At 38.3% G+C, this 27,926-nt stretch overlaps 1 protein-coding gene across 1 annotated transcript; it reads right to left on the reverse strand.

Annotated features, from left to right (window-relative positions):
* On the reverse strand, nt 1-27,921 carry LOC126428220 (dnaJ homolog subfamily C member 9). Its single transcript, XM_050090138.1, has 5 exons — nt 27,767-27,921; nt 27,536-27,688; nt 25,502-25,615; nt 16,813-17,024; nt 1-6,708 (listed from the first exon to the last, which is right to left on the reverse strand). The coding sequence occupies exons 1-5, from the start codon at nt 27,858-27,860 to the stop codon at nt 6,487-6,489; spliced, it is 795 nt and encodes a 264-aa protein (XP_049946095.1). The 5' UTR covers nt 27,861-27,921; the 3' UTR covers nt 1-6,486.
* Nucleotides 27,922-27,926: the final 5 nt, after the last annotated feature.

The following is a 27,926-nucleotide window of genomic DNA, read 5'->3' on the forward strand; positions in this document are numbered from 1 at the left end:
TTATTCGTATGACTTTTTCTAAATTCTTAAAACATCTAAGTGATTTCTACAACTGTACCTTAAAGCTGTGCATTGTAAAGTAGTTTCTTTCACTCAGAATTAAAGTAGAAATGTGCAGCTTCAAGATGGTACCAAATTTGCCACAATCCAAACAGTAGATTTGATGCAGTAATTTTTTTAATATTGGTAAAATTGCCCGGTTTCTAGGGACGGGTGCATAAAATAGGCCTGGTACAGTTTATGAAAAAATCATTGCCCTTTAAGGGTAATTTATTTGAACAATGACTTAATATGCAAGTTACTTTTAGGAAACTTTAGATAGATACAAAACAAATTTTAGTATTATAGCCGGGAGAGAGAGTGTGGCAATCAGCAAATCACATGAATACAAATTAAACAAAGGGACATCCAGGACGGAGTAATGACAAATGTTATGGTAAGGATAGATTGCTACTCACCATACGGAGGAGACGCCACATTGCAGACAGGCACAACAAAAAAGACTGCTACACATTTGAGCTTTTAGCCACAAGGCCTCGGTGGCCAGAGACGTGATCATGTGCGCGAGTTGTGCTTGCGTGTATGTTTCTTATCTTAGAAGAATGCCTTGTTGCCAAAAGCTCAAATGTTTAGCTGTCTTTTCATTCTGCCTTTCTGCAACTGAACATCTACATGGTGAGCAGAAATCTATCCTTTCCATAATATTGTCATTAATAAAACAAAACAAAAAATCACAAACATGTGCTACCAACATAAATGCACACATCAGTTATGTAAAAATAGGCAAAACATCCTATATCACAACTGTTGACCAGCTCTCAAACCACAAAATCAATACAAGTACACATATCAATTTTCTATTAATCGAACTTCTTTTGAAGATTTAAAATATTTGTATTTCCAGTAATTCACTGGTATTTAACAATCTATTAAAATGACATTTTAAAAAAGGTCAGAGAGAGAGAATTTTGTGTTAAACAACAACAGAAACCTGATAATACTGAAAACAACCCCATGCCGACCTTGTCAGGAACAATTTTAGGAGAGTATTGCGTCAATAGGCTGTACACCAGATTCTGCCAACAAATGTAAATGTCATTTCCACACAAGAGAATGTGAAAACTAGTGCTGTACTGATCTGTAATGAGCAACTGCCTGGAGCTGGATAAGCTCACATTTTGGGCAAATTGCAAATTAGTTGAGAGATTATTAAGGCTTTCAATTAATTTTGTGTCACTTCATTAATGGGTTGTTACTGTATACATAGCACAATCTGACTGCACAACAATCCATATCTTTAATTAAAAAAAAGGGAGGAAACAGATTACAGTCTTATGTGGTGTTTGTTTATTATGTGATCCTTAGAAAGAAAGATAAGCCACAATATTTAATACAAATCAAGACAAAAAAATTGCTTCTCAGAAAAATAGCTACTGAGCAAACTTGTGCTATTAGAACAGTCACCAATAATTGTGTACCATCCATTAGAGCCAAGATGTTAAATAGAGGGAGAAAACTAGGTACTATCAACTGGGTGTACTTGGAACAGCAGATGTAACTTTGAACAAATTTTTTGTTTAAAGTATTGGCACCACTGATACAGGGATTTTGGAAAGTTTTTATATTTTTATGAATCTGTATTTCATGAGTGGCTGTAGTAATTGCTACATATTTCGAAGCCTGCTAAGTACTGATTCAACAATATTTAAAGGACAATGTTTTTGTTTTAAGTACAGGAGGTAATGTTAATTTTCACTCTTATGTTATTAAAGATAGAAGTTTTGTTTACATGTCCTATTCTAACCTCCTTCGTGATTTATAGCTACAACGAAGTTCAATGTGGCCACTCAATTATTTTCATTCATTCTAAATGTGTTCATTATGTGTTACTTGGGACCATATCGAAGTTTGACAGGAAAGCACTGTAATACTTCCTTTTCATTTTTACAGTTTATTTCATCTCAAATCATTGAAATATGGGAAGGAGATGGTAAGAACCTTAGTCTTCAGAAAGCTATAGAAAGATATGGAGTTCCAGAAAGTACTCAACAGAAAGATGAAGTACAGGAATGTGCGTAAATATGGCCACCTTCCCACTCTTAGCATTACAGAGGGATACGGTTTGGCGGAAAATCTTCAAGGAGCGGCAAAATGGGGCACCACTCTAATCAAACTTAATGTTAGCCTATTGTCAAAATAGTTTGATAAGAAGGGCTTCATAGAAATTAAATTTAATGTTAGCCTATTGTCAAAATAGTTTGATGAGAAGGGCTTCATAGAAATTAAAATTAATGTCTGGTGGACAATGGACAAAATTATTTTCAAACAGGAATAAAACTGAAGGTAGATTTTCTGAGAATGTGAAAAGATGGAAAGTTGCTGTTAAGTGTAGATGCAATAAAAATCATATTTTGAAAGTTGCTGTTAAGTGTAGATGCAATAAAAATCATATTTTGAAGACTGAACGTTTCATTCAGTGGAATTCTGCAAAATGCTATATTGTATTATGACGAAATAAACATGGCAGATGGCTCGTGGAAGAAGAAAAGTCACTGTAAGAAGACAACGCAAGCATCCTGAAAATCATTGATAATTCAGAATCAAGCACATCAGTAATTTTTACTGGTACAGCATCTCGATATTGTCTCCCTAAATACACTGTGTACGAATCAGAACAGCTATACTATATGAGGATAGAAGGTGGACCAAAGGGAACTCCTTTCAATTGCTCAAGATCAGGGCCAAGATCGTTTGAGGGTGCAATTTTTGAGGACTGGTTTTACCTACAGCACTTCCATAGCTCAAAAAAGTATGTGATGGACCCAGTCATAATAGGAGATAAATAGGCAAGACATGTCAGTGACAATAACAGAAGAATGTGAGCAAATCATCATATAGCTTGTGCTCTTGCCTCCTAACACAACCTCATTTGAGTCTGCCTTTGGACCTAGTGTTTTTTCCAGGAGGAAGTGAAATGGAGGGAGGTATTGGAGGAGTGGAAAGCAAAATATCATACCTCGCTCCTTAAAGATATTTTCAATGTCTTAAGAAAACTCTTGAGAAGTAATAGTGCTTCATAATGCAAAACCCGTTTAGTGGATTTGAAGCAAGTAACATAAATCCCATTGAACCACAAAAAGCCGTGACACACGTAGCACATAACTGAAGACCAAATGCAAAAATGAAATAATTCATTTGAAAGGTACCTCAAGGAAACCAGCAAAACATACAACTATGAAGAAGAGAGAAAAATTGGATATTTCTCCAGGATCAAGTGTGACATCTGATTTTTTTGAGACAGCAATAAGTTCTTCTGAAAAAGAGAAGGAGAAAAGCAAAAGGGGAAAAATTAAGTAGCAATAAGAGTTTACAGCATCCACCAAAGAGGGGGGTGAAAATCAACCTTCAGTTGAAGAAAAACAGGAAGAACATTATTCTCTTCAAGAATGTGAATTGCAAATGGTGGTGAACAATAGAACTGAAACCCAGAATAATGATGGGAATGAAACTCTTGCACAAACACCAAATATTCAGCAGCAGTGTTTATCAGTTCAATGTGGAGATTTTGTTAAAGTTCAGTTGTTTATTAGTGAACAAAAAGACAGATCAACAAAAACTTCATTGGCACATTGCTAACAATGGATCACATGAATGCGAATTCATGAGGCATTATAAAGGAAACAATGTTTATTTTTTACAAATGATGACATTTCTGTAGTTTCTCTTGTTCAAATTTTATTATGCCAAAGGCAGTGAAGAGAGAAATGTCTTTCCGAGTGATAAGAACTAAATTTTGTTAATGTTTCTTTTTCTCACTTAATAAGGTTATTTTAAAATTTAGTAATGAAATTATTTTCAAAACATTTCCCGGTCCCTAATGTATTGAATATTATCATTTAGTTAAAACATTACAAGATTATATAACAAAATTGATGTTTCAAGCTTTCTGCCCCAATATAGCCAACCTGGGGAGTAACATGGGACAGAATAAAACCTTAACTTTCCTGTCCTGTAGTTCAAAAATGCAATTTTTCTGTAATTGTCAGTCAATAGTACTTCAAGTAGCTGGAAAGCAGATGAAAGTTTGCTTCTTGAACAACTGTCAGATTTTCTGTGTGCTTTCAAAATTTTAAAGTTTCTCAAGTACACCCAGTTGACAGTATCTGGCTTGATAAAAATCATGTCAAAACAGTCACTCCCATATATGTGGTAAACAGGTGTTGCTAGCAGTTCTCAGAAGTAAGGGAAGGTGGTTGAAGGTCAGAACAGGAGACTAAACAATATCAACTGACTACACCAAACCACACATCCTCTACTTTCGCATTCTGTCCTCTAGTTACATAAACCTACTTAAGACCAAATATTACAGTTCATATAATTTTCTTTTGTAAAAATTAACTCTCAAGAACATCTGGTGGAGTGCTTATTAAACAACAATTACAGAGTAACCCTGCTCTGACATTCTCAGAATTAACGTTTTCCCACCGTTTATGATAATTTTTTATCACTCCCATCAAATTTCCTATGTTTACAATGTTAATTAGCTCCTGATTTTGCATTAACATTTTTAATTTTCCCGTGATTTACACTTGATGAAACACTGGTGGAGAAAAAGTTGACTTAATTGATATGAAATGACACTCCCGTAGTGCTGGCTTTCAAGTGAAGCTTACAAACATTATGTGCACAAGTGTGACACCAGGGCACTGTACTCAAATCTGAATCAGTGGAAACTGAGCAATTCGTGTTTTATCTTCTACCATTTCCAAGCTCTACTTGGTGTGATGGCTAATGGGAGTAATTATGTTTGTTCAAATAATGACCGACCATGAGAATTTTTAAACTACCTCTAATGCGGATGTGCAAGTTTGTGATCATGACACCTCTAACACATATTTCCCGTGTTTCATTGTTTGTTCGCTTGCAGCACTTGTTCACACCTTTTCACATTTTGCATTACTCAAATGTTTATGGTTCAATTAATGACACACTGCACGAGATACACATTTTTTCATTCATATCAAAATGTGTTTTGAGAATTTATTCCCATCGTCCAGTGCAAATCCTTATGTATTTACAACATCAAAAATATGACTACAGCACAAGGGAATCAGAACAGCACATATGCAAACGTCAAACAAAATACTTACATCAATTTACAGATGACAATGAATTCTCAAAAAGCACTGTGTTACACATGAAAAAAATAAAACTGGTGCACTGATTCATTCTTAAATAATTAATGACAACTGCAGACGTTCCAAAAACATTGATTATAATGAATGAAATTAAGTCACATTTCTACATCCCACACAGTTACCAGTTCTAGTCGCATCAGTGGCTGATGATAGTACAAAATTCAGATGGCCTTTAATGGATTATAAACAAGTCCCTGACAAGTATTTTTTATGCCTATTATCTACATATATCATACATAAACAACAAAAATGCGAGGGGGAGGGGGAGAACATAAAAGTAGCTTTCTGCTTAAAAAGTTATTTCTCGTATTCTACTCCATTTTTTAAAGTTCCTTGAAAAGGGTAAAAGTGAGATTTCACTGTATATGGTTATTCCACTTATATAAATCCAGAGTGTAAACACATAATGGCTATAAACTGTGAGAATAGTTATTGGACCTATGACAGACTGTCTCCACAGGTGACAGTGGCAGTCATCTGTCAAATGTAACAACACATCACAGGATACAATTACTGTTTGGATAACCACAATGCTTTATGCATCATCTTGTTAAAGTTATGCCAGTACTTTCAAATTTAAAATTGCAAATCACACTTTCCATTTCCAGTACTGTGTCCTTCAGACACTAATTTCTAGATGTCCTTCACATGACATGTGGGACCTCAAGTACTTCCCAGGTGCTTGAAGGATCCCTTATTGCCGTTTCAGATCATCATGAATGACTCAAGGCTAGGACTACAAATTAAAATAATCACTTTTTAAAGATTTCATTGTACTTAAAGCAGCCAGACACAAAGATAACGCTATCTCACACTGCACAACATACGATGGCGGTCCAAGTGTAGGGTAGAACAGTAAAGTTGTATCACAGTTTTTAGTTTTTTTTGGTGAACTTAATCACATTAAGAACTCATTTTTAAAGTGAAAACTGTGTACTAATTTTTAACAAAGTATATGTGAACCAAAGGAGAACAGTATGTCGGAGTTGGCAATATAACTACAAGTAACAGTTTACAGTCTTTCTCTGAGTGAAACACACACACACACACACACACACACACACACACACACACACACACACCTTATCTCAAAATGTTCAGAAATTTACAAATGTATAACATGGCCCACAAATTACATTTTCATTCAAGGTAAACTATGTGTGACAGATTTGGGTCAAACAAGTTCTTAAACAATGCTGTAGCAAGTTATACATTGATAAAATACACCAGAAATAAATTTGTTTTCAGTCTGTAGCCTCACTCTGCTCTTGCACAGCCCACTGCTGCACTACTTCTTGGCTTGCTTCCTCGCAGGCTGCTGTCGCGTGCCTTTCTTCTTAGCACTACCCCCTCCACCACTGTACTTCGCTGCCAGATGGTCGAAGAACGCGTCGGCATCGACAGTCCTCTGGGCGTGCTTAGCCTGGATTATGGCTCGTAGTCCTTCTTCCCCGTCATCCATATTCATTTCCACCTTCATTTTCTCTGCCTCTTGTGCTTCTTTTTCCCACTTTAAAAATTTGAAAGGGGTTACTGTATATATGAATATAGTGGAAAGCACCTAAAAATCTAAAGAAAAATGAAAGCAAACACTTCTTTAACCCTCTATGAACAAGCTTGACAAATTTGTAACACGTTGCCATATTTTTGTAGCGAGAAGAATCGTCTCACCGTCGCCATGCGTAGTAGATTCTTAACACTTTAAATGAAAGTACACAGGAGAAATCGCACTGCACTGTGAGAATTTCGCCAACTACTAGGACAGCCACATCTTGTGAGTTCAGTGTAGCATGGACCTGTGTATTGCAGCTGGGGTTATATATTTTTAATGATCTTGAAAACTTAAGTTAAAACCACATCACAGAGGTAACTGAGATATCTTGATAAAGGTTTTTAATAAACATTACCCACAGAATCTGAGATGGTATTTTTTAGACATCACAACTTAGGCATTCACAAGCGATCTCTTTTTCTCAGTATTTTATGAAAAGAGGAATTTTGTGAGGCTGATGGAGGGAGTGATTGTTTCATCAGTGCTTCCTCTAGTGACACCATTAAATAAGGTGAACTGACTCGACAGGAAGGCCAAAGAAAGGCCTGAAGTCAGTTGTTCCACCAATTATTCTACTCTACAATGTTTGTACGGGAGGAGCAGATCTGTGAGATTCAGTAATCACTTTATATAGAATCAACATCAGATTGAAGAAGTACTACCATCAGCTATTTTTCCACTTCCTTCATACGAAGGTAGTAAATGTGTGGATACTGCAGAGGGGGGACTAACTCTCTGTATACCCCAAAATAAGCAGAGGTAATTTTGTTAGTTCAAAGCTGAAATAGCTGATACCCTGCATAAAATGAACAAGGATGTTTAGTGGGAGATAGAGAAGACCTTTAAGCATAGATACTGAATATGCAAAGAATAAGAAAATAATGCATGCATAAGAACCGGTTAGCTTAAAGGTTGTTCGTCAAGACAATGTTGGACATGGCCAATTGTGTGTGAAAAGAGGTACATGCAAGATGCCAAACTGCAAAGAAAGTACATTATTGGGCAGAACTGGAATGTTAGTTTGAGCATTGAAAATATACATATATATAGCTGCAAAATATATTATATAAAATATGACTATGTACATTCACCAATATACGTACATCGTAACCCTTAAGTGACAAATATGGCATTTAGAATCTTTTCTTTATTAATTCATAATTCTGTCCATAGAAGGTTAATGAGCAATAATAGTCAATGGCAACCATCCCATTTAAAGCCCAATACATAACAAAGAACAGTTTACTAAGAAGATAAAATCTTATCTTGTTATAAAATTTAGGAGGTATTAAAAATGAAACAACAAAGTCTGAGCAATGGGGAAGCAGAAAAATATGTTTTTTCTGTCAGTCAATTGCAGAAATATTTAGTGTGAAATTAATCAAGAAACTAATTGTAGAAATGAAAGTACAAAAATATGCATTTCATTAAATGGCAACAGCGTAGGCAAACACACAAGAAAGTTGTACACAAAGCTTAATCAAAGATGCTGAATCTTAGTGGGGTACATTGGGTAACCAATGAAGAGGTATGGAATTTAATCAGGAAGAAATTAACTTCACTGTACACACTGATTAAAAAATGGGGATTATGTTTGTAAGACACATTCTGGAGCATCAAGAAATTGGTAGCTGGCTAATGGAGGGAAGTGTGAGGGGCAAGAATTTTTAGAGAGAAACCACAGCTTGACTACAGCAAGCAGGTACAAAAGAATGTAGGTTACTGTAATTTTGCAGTTATTACGAGATTTGCACATGACAAGACTGGCCTGGGGAGCTGCATTACACCAGCCTTTGGACTGACGGCTGCAATGGATGGTAATCAACTGTGCACCTAATTCAGAACAAAGCCTAATTCAGGATACACTGTCAGCTACAGCTTAGAAATAACACACCTTATGTTGCTTTATACCATATTATTAGGGACCTGAAAAGTCCACATCTGCAATTAATGCGAATACAGATACAAATTCTACCTCGAAATGCAAAATAAACAAACAAACACCATTTCACCAGATGTAAAACACCAGTAAGCAAAACTAGGTTATATTTTCAATACTTGGGTGACGAAAATAGAGCTTACTCTGATAAAATATTTCAGCTGGAATGCAATCCAGTGACCTACCCTTCCTCCTGCTTCTACCCCCCCCCCCTTTTCACCCTGTTACACCACCACCCCACCACACCCAAATTTCATCCCTTAATACAACCCTACTGCACTTAAAAATGGTACACACATTTAATATTTTTCTTAATGTCATTTAAATATAAAACACAAATTCTATTCAGCTCCAGCTTAATAAGCGTATCTGAGAAAGCTATTTCCTTCATACAAATATTGAAAATATAACCTAGTTTTCCTTACTGGTATTTTACATCTGGTAAAACCCCACGAGAGAGAGAGAGAGAGAGAGAGAGAGAGAGAGAGAGAGAGAGAGAGAGAGAGAGAGAGAGAGAATCCATGCATGCGAATGCAACTACGTATCAGTGCACCTGCACTCAAAGTTAAGCTCTGGAGGCACAAAGTACGGATGCTTAAATAGTCTCTCATAAAATACACATATACATTTCTCTGGTTGCTAAAATTCGAAAATTAATGTAATACAGACATTTTACCAAGACACTTTTAAGTGGTGGGTGTTTTAAATTAGGACTGCATAAGATACTGGTAAATAATTTTCGGAGGGTACTTTACGAGAGGTCATCATTTGTTTACATTTGTAGCCGACTTCAAAGTTACATTGTATCCGCAATGCATACTACAGCAAGTTAGCTAATACACTACAAAATCTGTCAGCATATTCTGCCAATCAAGTTTTCCCCTTATGAGAGCGTTTATGTAAAATATGTTCCTGTTAACAATGGCTGATAAAATGCGGAAATTGGTAGTCCTAGAGAAAAAATGAATAGGACCTTTTTTTTTTTTAAGAAATGCGACGCAGTTTAATTTTGTACTGGGGAACATTTTTGCTAAAGTCATGGTGTTTGAGTTGTTCGAGAAAAACATAAAAGTTACCTCTAAACATTTTTTTCCAAAACAATCTATGCTCGCTTTCTTTCTTCTCACTATTTGATCTTTCAGCAACTGATTTTTTTTCTGTTGAGAAGCAGCAGCCTTTTTCCCCTGATGAACTAGCCCAGTCAATGAAATCAAGAAATGTAAATTAGAGGGGAAAATCTAATAGTTACAAATTTTTGCACAGTGCTAAAAGGGAATCTCCTCAACATACTAAAAATCTTTACCAATGGGTTCTGAGCATTGGCGTGCATGGGGGATGGGAGCTATACATATGGAATGGTTGTTTATGCTTGCAGTAATCATTAAAAGCCATTTCCTGAAACTTTGTAAGCAGGCTTTCTTGGGAATCTTCAAGAGTCTGCCAGTTCAGGTTCTTCAGCATATCCCTGTCTCTTCCATGGATCAAACAAACCCTGCCCACCTCTTTACACATTCAATATCCCCTGTTAGTCCTATTTGGTACGGGTCCCACACACTTCAGCAATATTCCAGAATGGGTTGCATGTGTGATCTGTAAGCAATCTCCTTTTTAGATTGACTGAACTTCCCCTGCATTCAGCCAATAAACCAAAGTCTACCACCTGCTTTATCCAAGAATGAACCTATGTGATCATTCCATTTCATATCCCTGTAAATTGTTAGTTACACCCTGGTATTTGTATGAGACGGCCAATTCCATCTGTGACTCATTGAAACTATAGCCATAGGATACTGCACCTTTTTGTTTTGTGAAGAGCACAATTTTACATTACTAAACATTTAAATCAAGTGCCAATCTTTGTACCACCTTGAAATCTTATCAAGACCTCACTGAATATCTATGCAGCCTCAGACAGTACTTCCCTATAGACAACTGCATCATCTGCAAAAATGAGGCTACTATTAATATTGCCCAAAGGTCATTAATACGCAACACGACCAACAAGGGTCCCAACACACTTCCCTGAGGCGTGCCAAATGTTAAATCCGACGACTCTCCAGCCAAGGTAACATGCTGCGTCCTCCCTAACAAAAAGTCCACAATCCAGTCAAATTTCATTTGATACGCAATATGAGCATACTTCTGACAATAAGAGTAGGTGTGTTATTTAGTCAAATGCTTTTCTGGAATTGAGAAATACCACATTATCTGACTTCCTCCATCCAAAGCTTTCAATATGTCATGTTATAAAAGTGACAGGTTTCACTTGATCGATGCTTTTGGAATCCGAGCTGGTTGGCATAGAGGTGGTCATTCTATTCGAGATCTCAATGTTTGACTCAGAATATATTCCAAGACTCCACAACAAATTTATGATAAGGATATTGGACAGTAGTTTTGTTAATCACTTCTACTACCCTTCTTGTAGGCAAGCGTGACCTGTGCTTTTTCCACGACCTGGGCGCAGTTTTTTGTTCGAGGGATGTGCAACAGATTATAGTTAGAAGAGGGGCTACCCCAGTCCCAAATTCAGTATAGAATCTGGTAGGTATTCCATTGGGCTGGGCCCTGGAGATCTGTTCAGTTTAACAATTTCAGCTGTTTCTTAACACCACTGACACAAACTTATTTCACTCATCTTTTCTGTAGTATGAGAATTAAATTGAGACAATTTTTCTGCATTTTCATTTGCAAAGGAACATTTAAAAACTGTGTGAAGCATTATAGCTTTTGCTTTACTGCCCTCTGTTTCAGTTCCTGTCCCATTCACTAGTGACTGGACACTAACTTTGGTGCCACTAACAGCCTTTACATATGTCCTGAATTTCCTTGGTTCTGTGAAAGATCATTGGACAATATTCTGCTACAGTAGTGATCAAATGCTTCAAACAATGCTTTTTGACTGCCAAACGCATTTCATTTAGGATCTATCCATCCATAACCCTATGGTTTTTCAACTTGAGCTATAACTCTTACCTAAAATTCCCCAAGTATGTCAGTGCTGTAAACTTCAAGTTTCAACCAGCTTTCTGTACCTGTATATATAAGGTTTACTGTTTTGTAGGAGCACTTTCAACTCTGGCACTTTGCTGTGAATGCTTTGGCGATTAACCTCTAGTATTTTAACACTTTGCCACCTGCCGACACCACAGTGGTGTCGTGCACGAAAAAGCGGTCAACGGCCGGCGACACCACAGTGGTATTGTGTGCACTGTATCGCTCATTGGCCGGCAACACCACAGTGGTGTCGTGAGCATAGTATCGCGCAGTGGCTGGTGACAGCACTTTAGTACCTTTTTCATTCTGTTGGTGTTTTGTTTAGGTAACAATAAGTTACACACATCAACAAGTTTTTTGTTTTTACAAGTACTTGTGCACTTTCATTATGGCACACGAAAGAGACAATATAATTATTTACGATGAATGCACGGGCGTCTTGTCTGATGTTCCGGACGACTTGGCTGATTAAAAGAAGAAATCGGATATAAAAAAATGAAAGTGAAGCAGAATCGTCAAAAGACAGTGAAATATGTCCAAGAAGAATCTGGTCTCCTCTACCATTATAAGGAATAACACAGAATCTTACACACTAGAAGTGGTCTCATGTTCACTTTAAAACATCTGAACAATGAAGATCTTGCTATTATACAAGCCAAGTCTAAGAAATTTAGCATGCAAAATACTGCAACTGTGTCTACTGCAAAGGCTTGCCCATGCCACAAACCAGTTTCACATTATCTTTTGGCTGTGAGGAAATGATTATTATATTTTATCAATAATAACTGGTAGCAGTCAACCACTTTAATCATACTTAACACAAATCAACAACGTGTTTAGAGTGACAGTGCGCTCATCAAGTTATCAAAACTTGACACGTCGTTAACACTGAACTGACAACACATCTGATGATGATTATGATGATTGGGGACTGGGGCACTCAGCTGTGCGGTTATCAGCGCACCGTTTTTCAGTCCAATCTTCCACTTGCATGAATGATTGTAAAATGATGAGGACAACACAAACACCCAGTCATCTCGACAACAATCTGTAGTGTTCATGAAATAAAATATGCACACATTGGACTACAGTCCTCATTTAATGTCTATCTCCTAAATAATGCAAAAGCATTATTAGATTTTCAGTATTTCACCATAGCAGAATCACTGAGAAGTGGAAAAACTTATCAAAATTAAAATGTACCTGCGGCGACTGGCATAAACCAGTCAAAGTGGTCCCATTGGTTCTTGACACACTGGGACCATCGCCAAAAGATGTTAGGGGCACTTTTAAACCATTGGCACTGACATAATATCCGTCTAAAACTAAGAAACTCTACCCGAACAGGCCACAAACACCCAACAGAAAGGATTGGCCGCAGTGTCACCCACCGGCATCACTGGATGGGGATATGGAAGGGCAGGTGATCAGCACACCAATCTTATGGCTGTATGTCAGTTTATGAGACTGGAGCTGCTACTTCTCAATCAAGTAGCTCCTCAGTTTTGCCTCACAAGGGCTGGATGCACCCCACTTGCTAACTGTGTTCGGCAGAATTGAAACTGTGAGGACAGGTCGAGAGTCACGCTTGGGTAGCTCAGACAGTAGAGCACTTTCCCGTGAAAGGCAAAGGCCCTGATTTCAAGTCTCGGTCTGGCACACAGTTTTAATCTGCCAGGAAGCTTCACATCACCGCACATGCTCCTGCACAGTGAAAATTTTATTTTGGAATCATCAGTTAACTCTCTGAAGTGTTGCATGTGTAATGTAGATGGTAACTGTTGTTTTCGTTTCAGCTCTATATATCATTCCTGCCTTACTTAAAATATATCGTGTTCTTGTTGGTGGTAATTTGATGTGGTGTTTAATTCATTCTGATAGGTCGAGTTAATGTAATGGTCCATACAGCACGAGGAGGGGTACAGATGGGCAGTAACTGATAATTTCATGTAATCCACACATATTATAAAATAAAAATGTCTACGTGTTCCACATCTCCCCCTAAACCACTGAACCAATTTCAACCAAACTTGGCACACATATCTCCTTACTGGCAGGCAAGAATTGCTGTAGGGTAAGGATCACCTACCTATCCTAGTTCAGGTGATACGAATTCATAAGGCCGGTATTACACTATCAAATTTCTTTGTCAAAGTGTATCAGGAACTTTGTCAAATGTCGTCCAATATTTGATCAACTCTAGGGCCTCGCTGCAGATTTGATCAAAGAAATCTGCTTGTCTTCTGCTCACTGCAATGTGACATGTTACCACATGGAGTGCTAGCATCGCTGCAGCTTTCTGTCGTCTGTAGTGTTTTTATAAACATTGCCCGAAAATGCAATTGGGTGTACCGATAACTACAAAATTAAGAGAGATGTATGAAGCTGATGAGGCGCTTTACAACGTGAGGCACCCTCAATACAAAAATAGATTAAGAAGATTGGAGACCTGACCTTCCAACCTTAACCTAACATAACCCTCTCCTGTAGCAAGGAATCCGAGTTTTACAGTGAGCCTGTCTTCTGAAGACGCAGCAGTTCTTAAGTGAATATTGGGCTTTGTGATACGAGGATACACTTCACTGAGCACATACAGAAATGTATGCTCATCCATTCTTAAGTAATTTATGTACGACTTTATGTCTTCCACTGTAAGCTCACGTAACAAGTTTTGTTGAATTCTTTTATCGTGTCGTCGTAAAACCCACGGCTTCACCCAGATTAGATTAGTTTTTCGTTCCATAGATCCGTGCTGAGGAGATCCTCGTGGATGTGGAACATGTCAATTTTTTTAAAGCTGAAATAATAACACTAATAGTATGAATAAATACAATACACCATTTGTTTCTATTAAAAATTTCGTCAATGGAGTAGAAAGAGTTGGCCACTAGTAAGTCTTTCAGGCTCCTTTTAAACTGATCTTTATTTGTAACTAAATTTTTTATGTTTGCTGGCAAATTATTGAAGATGAGTGTTCCTGAGTAGTGGACCCCTTTTTGAACTAAAGTAAGTGCTTTTAAGTCCTTGTGCAGATCATTTTTGTTCCTGGTACTGTATGTATGAACTGAGTTGTTTGTTGGAAAAAAAGATGTATTATTTAGGACAAATTTCATTAAGGAGTAAATATACTGAGAGGCAGTAGTTAGTATACCCAGTTCTTTGAAGAGGTTTCTGCAGGACGTCTGTGAATTTACTCCACAAATAATACGTATTACACGCTTTTGGACTCTGAAAACTTTTGTTTGACTTTAAGATTTACCCCAAAATATTATACCATATGACATTACGGAATGAAAGTAGGCAAAGTGTGCAAGCTTTTTCATTTTTACGTTCCCTATGTCTGCTAACATTCAAATTGCAAATACAGATTTGTTAAGGCGTTTCTGCACTTCTGTGGTGTGCTCCCCCCAACTGAATTTATTATCAAGTTGTAATCCCAGGAATTTAAGAGTGTCAACCTCGTATGTACTGTCCCCCCCCCCACTTCTTTTCCGCATGTGCAGACAATGCAATTGCGGTACGTGCAACTGCTGTGGTTAATAACAAGTTGTTGTCAGCCATCTTGAACTTTGATGAAAGTGTAATACCCCTTCTAGCGCTACGTCAAAGATCTTTGTCAAATATATTTGATGGAATATTTGATCACATCTTTGATCAAATCTTTGACAAAGAAATTTGATAGTGTAATACCGGCCTAAACAATGAAATGAGTGAAACACTGCACCATCACACATGCCGTTTAAATTTAGTACATCTTTCCTACCAACTCTATTCACAACATATTTTGCAGACAGTATCTAAATATGCCACTGACTGTACCTAAGAAAATGTATCATTGTACAGAACATAACTCGAGAGGTATGTCATAACTACTGAGATAATGCCACAAACGCCACATCATGGTTGAAGTTTTAATACATTTATTCTTTACTTCTAAGACACTCCTACAGTTGAATCAACTTAAGGAAATCCCAGACATCTGGCAGCACTTCTGACAGCTTTCAACTGCAAAAACGCAAATGGATCTAGGCAGAAACAACAACCGGCTATGAAGAATTGTTGCCATTGAGACGTTTACAAATTCACATTTTAGACATGCCCATATCCGTGTACAGCATACACACAAAATCGTCCAGGATCACGTTTCTTTATTCGGATACCGTACTACACATTTGTACGTTACGCATACTTCTTTGTACGACTGTTTCGTAATTTCAAACTGTTTTCATGAATATATCTAAAAACAAAGATGATGAGACTTACCAAACAAAAGCAGTGGCAGGTCGATAGACACACAAACATACACACAAAATTATAGCTTTCGCAACCAACGGTTGCTTCGTCAGGAAAGAGGGAAGGAGAGGGAAAGACGAAAGGATGTGGGTTTTAAGGAAGAGGGTAAGGAGTCATTCCAATCCCGGGAGCGGAAAGACTTGCCTTAGGGGGAAAAAAGGACGGGTATACACACACACACACACACACACACACACACACACACACACACACACACACACACACATTTGTAAAGGCAAAGAGAATATATGGAAATGAAATTTTTCAATACTGCACTACAAACTCAGTTCAATTCTAACGGAAAAGTGGCAAAATGAATGCATGGGCAATGCTGGATTTGTCATCTAGCAGATCTGTACAAGCCTGCTGCTAAGAGCAGGTGTAGTGAAGACTGCAGGATTGTGGGTTTGCTTTGACAAATATTGTAACTGTTGGCACTATTTCTTCTTTTTAATGGAAGTTCTGCTGTTAAACTGATCTGTACTCTACCACTATGTCTAAGTTACATTATGCGACAGCCTCATTGCTAGATGGCAAAGCCTAATGAACTTGTCAAGAATATTTACATCACTAATTAAACCAATACTTTCTCTCTGAAGTCAGATTTTCATGGTTATTACAAGAACACTACGCAAACACTTCTATTCACACTGATGCCCCATTACTTTGCTAGTTTTTGTTTCGATAATGTTTCCGTGTTGCGATGTTAGACATCCACCGATAAAGTCTCCAGGCTTTTAACTCTGCCTACTCAATGATGTCATTGGTCTGCTGGCATATACCCCACTGTCTCCCGATCCTCATTTTTCAGCCTACTATTATTTAGAACTCACCTTCCTCTTCCTCCGCTCTCGCTTGCGAGGAGTTTCGTGAGTGAATGCACGGAATGCGGGAACTTCCCCACTGTCAATCATTCCCTGCAGCAATGAGCGAAGGCGTGGCTCTTCTTCTGTATTACTAAACGGTACAGATTCCAGGATGAAGTCCATGTCACCTTTTCCATCAGTATAGGCCCGTTTTAAGTCTGATAACTCTTCTTCAGAGCCTGCAATTTTGTTAAAGTGGTATTAGCACTAAGTGTTAAACAGGCATTTTTTTAAAATCAATACATGAAAATAAAAGTTTAAAATGCTGCCTAAATGCGCGGTGAAGTTTCTTCACCAGTGAAGATAGCTGAAATGTACGCAGTGTCAAATTCAAAACACCTGAACAACAATTTGAAATATCTAAGCAGCAATTTTACACAGGGGACATGTGTTTTGATACACACTTAATCCTCAACTATATTTTCTGTTGGGCAATTAAACGTGTTATAACGCAATGCAGACTTTCACAGTCCATATGAATGTACACTGAGGCACTATTTTGAAGTTTCTAGTTTTGGACTAAATGCAATTCTTCTGCCCTTTTTATTTATTTCTGCAGAAGACACTGCCAAAGGTTACAATGTATACTGCTGCAAAAAGAAAACATGAGACAATACTACTACAGATAATGGAAACAGCTAACATACACCATTCATCCCACTGTGTTACTCTTAACTATGTCTTTTAAGACAGTTGATGCAGTTAATTGAACACGACGACAAAAAGGAGTTAAGAAACGACTGTACGTCAATCCCAATTGACGTAAGAAAAGACTGGGACATGGAGAAAGGACTACAAAAGACACCATACCAAAATGAAGGTCCAAAACTAAACATTAAATGGCCCTCGCCACACTGCTTTGATGGATCAAAAGTAAAACACGGTCGACAGGCCGTGGGTCATTTGCTAAAATGACCGGTAACTCAGATGGCAAACCCAAGCAGAAACGTAAACAGTTAAAAATGGGCATTCCATTAGGAAGTGGCGGACAGTTAAAACTTGGGCGCAATATGTACAAAGTGGTGGGGGATCGTCACTTATCAAATGACGATGGCTAAAAAGGCAGGGCCCAATATGCAACCTAGTTAAAATGACCTCCTGCCAGCGGGAGCACCTAGAGGTGGTCATCCAAGCTGCTGGGAGAGGCTTAATAATACGGAGTTTATTCCCGTGAAGGGAGGACCAATGGGGACACCACCTCCTGACAGACGGCAACAGAGATCATTGGAGGGAATATAGGAACTAGTGGGCTGAGGTACCAGAACTGCAGCCTTGGCAGCAGCCTCGTCTCCTGGCAGACCGACATGACCAGGAACCCACAAACCTCACAGTGGGTCGACCAAGAGTGAGCAAGTGACAGTTTTCCTGGGCCCGTTGCACTAACAGGGTGTCTACATGGACAAGGAAAAACAATTCCCGGATTTCCCGGTTGAAAATACACTTTCTCCTGGGTGAAAATACACTTTTTCTGTGTTAAGTGACAGTATACTTTTTATCGGCATTATCAATCCTTTTATGGTTTTTTACACCGGCGTAGAATTTCCCGGCACTTTAGAAAATGAAACTCAGGGGAAAAAAAACAAGTTTTGGAAAGATCTTTGATGTGCCGCAACATATACACTGCACATTTCCGTGTTACAAAGGTATAAATTCGTGTTCCACCAAACACCGCATGTTACTTTCCGAGGCATTATTAAAATCGAGATTGTGATGCGCTTTTGTAAGCCAGTCACAGCTCATGTCACCTGATCTCGCCAGCTGATAACCGCATTTGACACTTGATGTAGTCGGCCAATTGCTAGATCACTCTTAGGTAGTGCGAACACACAAATAAGAAAAATTAATGGCTTAAATTAATGTTGCTACAAGAAAAGCAAAGCTATCACATATAATATTGGTCTCTAAGATTAATAAGCTGCAAGAGAAGCTAAGCTTCCACATATATTGTTGATCTTTTTGCGCGTCATACATCACATAAATGTGCCGGTAAAATTTTTTAATAACGACGTAAATGTCTGATCTTCTGGGCTCGAAATTCTTCACATGGTCGTCCCCAGAGTTGATTTTTAAATGAGAGTCAAACGTTCTGTGATTTAAGAAATTTGTCGTACACTCTCTCACATAGTTTATCTTACATAAAAGGAAATTTACTTTGAAAGTAACGCTTTTCAAAGCAATATTCGCAATATTTTTCCGTGACCTATTAGAAAGGTACGCTTCAGCAGTTGCCAGAGAGCGCCAGGTAACAGGCGTCACTGCACTTGCGCAGCTACGATGACGCAGGAAGCCCGCATGTTCGTACGAGTGAAACATTAAAAGATCTTGCATTAAAACGAATCTAATGTAAAAAAACTGTCACGTAACGTTCATTGGAGGCAATTTGTTGTTAAGAAGCACTGCACACACTTCCTAAAGCCTTTGACACACTTTGCTGCTGGCAGACACTTGTATGAGTACTGTGTTTTGTTGTTGTATATGGCGCGTTTTCTTTGTGACTTAAGTTTTATTTTCGTTTTTTTCTCTCGTTCATATTTTGTTGCTGCAGTATTATTCTGCAGAAGCGGGATACAGTAATTTTTTTTGTTAGAGTATTGATTCTTACCAGTCAAAATCACAAAAATTTAACTGAAAACTAAAACAATGAAAAATTCCCGGAACTCAAAAAGATTCCCGGGTTTTTCCCGGTTGGTCTCTAAGATTAGTAAGCTGCAAGAGAAGCTAAGCTTCTACATATATTGTTGATCTTTTTGCGCATCATACATCACATAAATGTGCCAGTAAAGTTTTTTAATAACGATGAAAAAATGAGTAGACGGATGAAAAAATTCCCGGGTTTTTCCCGAATCTCCCGGCTCGTAGACACCCTGACTAAGAGATGGGAGGAGTACACCACACACTTTGAAGGTGAAGGGCGCTGAGTGAGTCTGTGCAGAGGACACAATTGAAAAGTCTGAGTCGTACAATGTACTCTGTGGCTTGATACAGGTGAAGAGCTCGGCTGTAAATACTGAGCAGTGTGCTGGAAGCCGATATCGAAAGATGTGGGTGCCAATGACAAAGTCACACCCGATACCACGGTCAGTCCGAGAGTCATCAGTGTACGCAAAAGGTACTATCGCAAAATTCCACACGAAGATCCTGAAACTTAAGGCTATAGAGCAAGGCCGAAGTAGTGTCCTTAGCAAGCGAATGAAGGCCAAGGTTAACATGAGCCGCTTCACGAACCCGAGGTGGTGAAGGGTTCACACCCACCAAGAAAGTTGGAGGTAGTGCGAAGTTAAGCCACCAGAGCAAGTGCCGAAAGCAGACTCCAGGAGGTAACAGAAGAGGAACACGCCCCATAGTGGTAATTAAAGGAGTCACCGATGGGATGGGTGGCCACGCAAGGCAGACAAACAGCATGCATACCTGCTGAGGAGAAAGTCGTGGCAGAAGGACAGTGGTAGTTCAGCAGTTTCAGCATAAAGACTCAACCAGGCTAGTGTAAAAGGCATCAGTGGCCCAACAGATGCCACGAGGGTAGATAGTGTTGAGATGGCATAAGAGCAATAGACGTGCAGACGCAAAGTCTCGAACGGACAAGGGACAAATATAAACGGAGGAGGGAGGTTCGATCGGCACCCCAGGAAGTACCACTGAGGACACGTAGGACATTGAGGGACCACGTACAGCAGGTTGACAGGTAAGACACATGGGAAGACCAAGAGTTTCCTATTGAGCATGGGCCCCAGGAATTTCGTGGTTTCAATTAACAGAAGAGCAACATACCCATGACGTAAAGATGGTGGGAGAAACCAATTGTGCCACCAGAAAGTCTTACAGACGGTTTTGTCAGTGGAAAAACGAAAGCCACTGCCGATGCTCCAGGAGTAAAGATGATCAAGACATCACTGAAGACACCGCTAGACGAGCTATGCCTACAGAGAACTGCAACAGATGGCAAAATCTGCCAGCAAAAAGGGAGCTGGAGATGCCCGGCAGGATACAGGCCGTTATAGGCTCTGGACAAAACCCTCGACAAGGGGGCGCACTTGCCTTAGGTGATGGTTGTTCACTGTTCACACCTCCCAAACACCTGACCGAGGGAACAATCGGTAATTTGGAAAGGCAGCAGCTCAGGCAATCACCCCTCCCTGGGCCTGGCCTGTACCAGGGGGTACGTGCAAACCCTGCCTGTCTACCCGGGGCTGGGAATAACGTATTACTCAGTCACCTGTTGTGTGTCAGCTGCATGGGCCTGCCTTCAGGAGGGCACAGGGAGGAAGAAGAAAATGAGAAACCTCGAACGCTGAAGCGGAGGAATGTGAGAAGGAAACAAAGAAAGGAAAGGGAAATGAAAAACAGTGGTGAGACTGTTCGTATGTCAGCGATAGACAATGCGGAACATTCCCAATAACACCCCAGACACGTTTCCCAAGGGAGGAGAAAATAACAAGATGATAGACATGCAGCACAGAAAGGTAAATATGCTGCAAAGGCTGGGGCCCCATGGTGGCCAAGCACAAAGCCACCAAAGAGTGGCGAGCCCCCTGGTGTGAAGGGACGGACTAGGTGGATAAGTAGTAAAATCAAGAGAAGGGAAGGAGGCGGCAGTAGGGGAGGAGTGAAGATAGGGAGGAAGGGGCACAAGAAAGGAAGTGCAGTCTGGGAAGGAAGAATGGACTGGAATAGCTTGGGGCCCTGTGTGCGTCACACACATACTCACGAAAGGTGCGCGAGCTCCCTGGGGGGTTAAACAGTTTAGATGAGATGGAGGTAAAGAATTTAACAACAGAGCTAGAGAACAGCTCATGGATAAAAGAACAGAATTATGATTCCTCCACCCTATCTATACTCCTGAAGAAAATGATTTGACCGAACATGAAAAATAGAACAATTTTTGAATCAGCACATTTTATGCTGGATGCAAGGAAACTACTAACAGGATTATGCGCAGAAGACTGCAGTACAGCAGTCTATATTTTAAATCATTCTGGAAGGTCTGCAGCTCCGGTCAAATTTCTTTATGAGCTATGGTTCAAGCTGGAAAACTTGATCACAGCAGAGTTTTTGGTACAGGTTGCTATGTTCATACAAACAAAAATTTTCATCCAAAGGTTAATGAAAAGGCTGTTTTTGTTCAACTTGTTGGGTATGCCAATAACAAAGATGGATTAAGAGTCCGGATCATTCCAAAAAGAAAGCGGTCTTGAGTGAAGGTGTAAAATTTAAGCCAGAAACAGTTTGCAATTTGCTCAGTGATAATATTAAATTTGACATTCCTCGGTAGTCTGCCTCTGGAGGATGCCAAAGTGAAGAAAAATTTAATGCATTTGATTCTGGAGGAAGTCAATTCTCAGATGACAATAATATATAATCAACAGACTGAATTTTCTGATGAAGAAACTGGAGAACAGAAGGCAAAGAAGAAAACGAGCCTGGATAGAAAGCAGTGATCTCTTGATGCTGACAAAAGTTAGTGCTGGCAAATAGGTACGAACTGTTTTTTGACATATTGCAGTCAATTGAAAAGGAAAAACGGATACAAACTATTAATGAAAAAACAGAAGCAGTAAAGAGAAACAATATGTGGATGTTAGCTGAACGTCCCACAATGCCAAGGCATTTCAAAATCACAGGGTTCTACATCGAGAAGTTGCAGCTGATGGAAGCACTCACTTCGAAGCCCAACTAATTGCTAAAGGGTATATTTAACAAGCAGGAATTTATTATGAAGACGCACATAGTTCCACTGCATGTTATGACACCATTAGAGTTTTGCTAGTGGTAGTTTCCTTTGAAGGAGATGGTGTTTAAACAATTTGATGTGAAGATGGTCTTTCTGAATGTAATACTTCAGGATGAAGTGTGTATGGAACAACCAAAAGGCTTCAGAAATAATACATTGAGTCTCCATAGACTCTGACAAGCAACACGCTGCTGTGACAAATGTTTTATGGTAGTCATGAATGAAGCAGGTTGTCAAAACAATGCTGCAGATCCTGGTTCTATTGAAAATAAAAGGAAAATACGACATTACATAAGAATTTGTTTGTTGTTGTGGTCTTCAGTCCAGAGACTGGTTTGATGCAGCTCTCCATGCTACTCTATCCTGTGCAAGCTTCTTCATCTCCCAGTACCTACTGCAACCTACATCCTTCTGAATCTGCTTAGTGTATTATCTCTTGGTATCCCTCGACGATTTTTACCCTCCACACTGCCCTCCAATACTAAATTGGTGATCCCTTGATGTCTCAGAACATGTCCTACCAACCGATCCCTTCTTCTAGTCAAGATGTGCCAAAAGCTCCTCTTCTCCCCAATACTATTCAATACCTCCTCATTAGTTTCGTGATCTACCCATCTAATCTTCAGCATTCTTCTGTAGCACCACATTTCCAAAGCTTCTATTCTCTTCTTGTCTAAACTGTTTATTGTCCATGTTTCACTTCCATACAGGGCTACACTCCATACAAATACTTTTACAAAAGACTTCCTGATTCTTATATCTATACTCGATGTTAAAAAATTTCTCTTCTTCAGAAACACTTTCGTTGCCATTGCCAGTCTACATTTTATATCCTCTCTACTTCGACCATCATCAGTTATTTTGCTCCCCAAATAGCAAAACTCATTTACTGCTTCAAGCGTATTTATTTATTATTAAATTATTAACCGTATTAAATTTATGTTTATGATTGTCTAATTGTTGACAATGATGATGAAATTACTGCTTTTCTGAACAATTTACTACGGGAATTTGATGTAACAGTGGGGACCCTTGACAATTTCCTTGACAAAAAAATAAAGCGAAATGAAGATTAAGCAATTACGATAACTCAAGTAAAATACGTGAAACAAACATTGGAAAAATTTAATGGCAGAATCCAATGTGATTTCAACTCTAGTTGGATGTGAAGAAAAATAATCAAGATGAAGCAGTTTCATCCTCTGCACCCTATTGTGAGGATATTTTATGTCTTATGTCCCTCTCAATAGCAACATGTCCAGAAATAACTTTTTCAGTGAATAAAGCTGCCCGAACTACGCAAAAACCAACTACCAAGGACCGGAATCCATAATCCTGTAGCTGATATGTACGTTTAATTATGGTATTACTTATGACAGAGAAGAAAATTTGAGAATTTACAGTGATGCTGACTTCACTGTGGTTAAGTGGAGAAGAAATTCAACAACTGCCATCATGACAAAGTTCTCTGGTGGTGCTGTATCATGGGCAGGTCAGTTGCAGAAGGTGGTGGCTATTTATACAACTGAAGCAGAAATTATATCACCAAGTGAAGTGGCCAAAGATTTAATTTGGTTATGTTGTTTATTTAGTGAATTAGTTGAAATGACGGAACAACCTCTAACACTTTACACTGACAGTGCAGTCCATTAAAATTGGCAAAAAAACCCTGACCATTGTCAATCAAAACATATAGGGGTCAACACCTCCATGTTCATGAAAGATATCTGAATGGTGAAACTATGAACATACAGATGGAAAGAACCAGTTAGCTGGGTCTCCTGACAGTCAGATGAGGGAGTTCTACTTTATTTTCTGCATGCAGAGAGTGCTGCGGAAGAAAACAAACAGTAATGCTTTATTTGACTGATTTTTGATATTTCCTTTGAGGAATTATTGTGATAAAAGGAAAATGTTTAAACATTCACTGTAGTGTTACTTGATTTTTTTGAAATATTCTTTTTTATATAAAATCTTTGAAGTTTGTTTTTAGTTACAAAGTAAAGCAGTATGTGGCTGTATCCTGAGAAACTTTACCATTAATAGCTGAAACTTTTGTTTAAACTTAAAAATTAAAAACACATTTTACCCTGGAATTCGTATTTTAAAAAATAATCAAGTTATTAGATATTCGGATCTAAATTATTATTTTATCTTACTGTCTCATGAAATTACAAAGCAAAAATAAATATTCATTGACTGACACTACATTCTGTGTTAATATAACACAATCTGAAGTTTAGTTACTGGTTTCTGTAGTGGCATTTAAAAGTTAAGAGTACACTTTTCTTTTATTGCAAATAACCACATAAAATTTAGTTTACATATTATTACACAAATGCACGAAACAGCTTCAAACCTTGATTACTTTACAAATGTGTTATAGCATTTAATGTCTGATGTTTAAGAAGTAAGCACGTAGTAGTTTAGAAAGAAAAGTTTGTTGTAAGTTGATAAATGCTCAGATTCTCAAATACTGGACAAATATTATTGTGGTAATTTGCGTGTACGAGCTATATTGCCTCCAGACACACACTGTTTCCAACTCTGAAACTTCTCTTACTTTGTTAAGCCTTTAACATAAGGTTATACCCCTTCATGACTGTTTTATGACAGTGTTTTAAATCTGGTCTATAATTATATGAAATGCTGATTTCGAAGTATAATTGTTTCTTGCTCCTGTAAACCATTAGAAATGGTACCTACAACTGGAACTAAGCCACTGAGTTAGTCAGTTGGTAATATAGACCAGCCACCTATAGTTCACATCAAGTTACTCATCACATTGCACAGTCTATAACTGTGGGCATCAACTTGTCCAATATATTTTAGACCCATTTCAATACAATCAGTACAGTATGTCACAGATATACATGTATACACACAAAAATATGTATATCAGCAAGTGAAACAGCAATCCATCTATACCTTGATATTGTTTCTTATATCTGTTGATATCTTCAATTGTGATTTTCTTGAACAACAGTCTCCAATACTCATTCCAATCTCTCTCTGCCTTCTCATCTTCCTCATCATATGATCCTGCAAGAAAATAACTGTTTTACATTATGCACAACCAGCTAACATAGCTATGTAGCGCATTATTATCAGCAGAAAATTGCTCCATGCTTAAGCACTACGTATAACACATTACAAATATTGAACATATATGCTACACTGATTTAATTGAGTAAATAATTTTTAGGGAGTTAATAAATTAAGGTTATACATACAACTCATTCTTTTTGAAAAATGAGAAACTATAATACAAACATGTCAAATTTATGTACCAGAAGTCTATATATTACTTGTACCATTTAATATGAATGCTGTTTTAAGATCAGTTATCCACACTGTTTCTGTGCTATAAAGCTATATTTCAAACTTTATTATTAGTTCTTGGGACTTTGCTTGTCTAATGCAACTAAACGAAAAAATAAAACGATCATATGGCATTGCTGGCTGGGAGGCCCTATCCGGGGAAGTCCAGCCACTGAGTTTGAGTCTTACTGCAATTGACGCCACATTGGGCAACTCGAGTGCCAGTGATGAGGATGAAATGATGAAGACAGCACAACACCCAGTCCACGAACGGAGAAAATCTCCAACCCGGGCCGCTGCTTGGGAGGCAAGCACACGACCATTCGGCTAAGCAGGTGGACGTAACTAAATGAATTATTAACAATGCTCTACAAACCACTAGAGTGAATGGCAGCGTTACAATGGTCTAGGAACTACTATATGAGTAGCAGCATGTACAAGTTAAATTGTTTGTGGTAACTGCTTGGGGGGGGGGGGGATGTTGACAATCAGAATTTTTTGCCACATCTTTGAGGACCACCTCACATAGGATGATTTTTTTAAAAAAAAACCGCCCCCCCCCTCTCTCTCTCTCACACACACACACACACACACACACACACTAAGCATTGAAAATACTAAAATTAATTCCTAAGCATAAAGGGACCTGCTATTTGCCATATCAAATACCTCCTACTGCAGCAGAAATGTGAAGAAACATTTTTTTAAAAGTCTTATTTGCACAGGCCAAGGGTTGTAATAGGATTGCAAGGAATGGGTTAATCAAGTGGTAATGAATGGAACATGAGGTGTGCTCCAGCTGGGGATCTAATTGCTTTTAGTCATGGATATGTCAAGAAGCAAATTTAACAGGAGCGGAAGACCAAAGGTCTGACAAGGCCATCTGATACACACAAATCCATTCTTATATATCAAATGCACAATGGAACACTGGAAATTGAGATATGACATGTAACTCCACTGAGCTTTGAAATGGCTGCTACTATGCACATCTCCATAGAATTCAGTTCATACCAACACAGGGCAACTGTGGGGAGATCCAGGATGTAAACCACATACTCTGTCTTCCCTATGAACAAAACGATACTAGCTGTCTAGAGTGTGTTGAACAGAAATGAGTACCTCCTCGAATGTGTTGAAGCTCTTGACAACTGAATATAAACATTCATAAACGTTGGCAGTAACATATAGTTAACACTTTGGGTCGGCGTGTTTATATTGCTTATTTACAATGCAGTTTTTTAAGATGCAGAAAAGTTTTTGCCTCTGTACTACTGTTGTGACTAATTTGAATGAAATATGTGTTTTCAATACTGTAAGTCTGAACTAGCCGTACTGCCGTCAGTAAAATTAGGTAAAAAGGAAGTTTAAGATACGAAAAACGCGCTGTAGGACGTGAATTTCATAACAATATAGAAGTGCCTGTCATAAAAAAGTACCATTTATTAAAGATAAGAAATACCCAACGTAAACAATCACTAGCGCAACGAATCATACACTTCACAGCAAATTAGTTATGATGCCATGTTCTGAACGGTAAGTCCAACATGTGTATGGCAATTTTAATGGAACGTAGAACTACTAAAATACATCATAATACGGATCAGTAAATAAAACTACAGGGCTGAGCGATAATAATACCTGTTTCATCGTAAACCATTTTCTTCTCTTTGTCACTCAATATTGAATGAACCTTTCCCAAAACTTTGAATTTCTCCGTTGCTTCAGCCTTCTTTTGCTCTTCAACTCTATCAGGATGCACAAGCAGAGACAGCCTATGGTACGCTTTCCTAACTACAAAAAAATATCATTATTACATTGGGGTGTAAAATGTCAACTACTAAACTATTGAGGTTATAAATCAATTATTACTTTGTTTTTCATTTGCATTTTTCGGTATACGTAGAACATCATAAAAGTCTTTGTGCCCAAAGTATTTTTCACACAAATCAACTAGAGTAGGCATGTTCAGTGATAACACGAAATTGTTTGCAGCGTACAACCAAACTTCCAACTACTCCTTCAGATTTTA

This window comes from Schistocerca serialis, chromosome 12 (assembly GCF_023864345.2).
Source record: "Schistocerca serialis cubense isolate TAMUIC-IGC-003099 chromosome 12, iqSchSeri2.2, whole genome shotgun sequence".
In the NCBI taxonomy this organism is placed as follows: Eukaryota; Metazoa; Arthropoda; class Insecta; order Orthoptera; family Acrididae; genus Schistocerca; species Schistocerca serialis.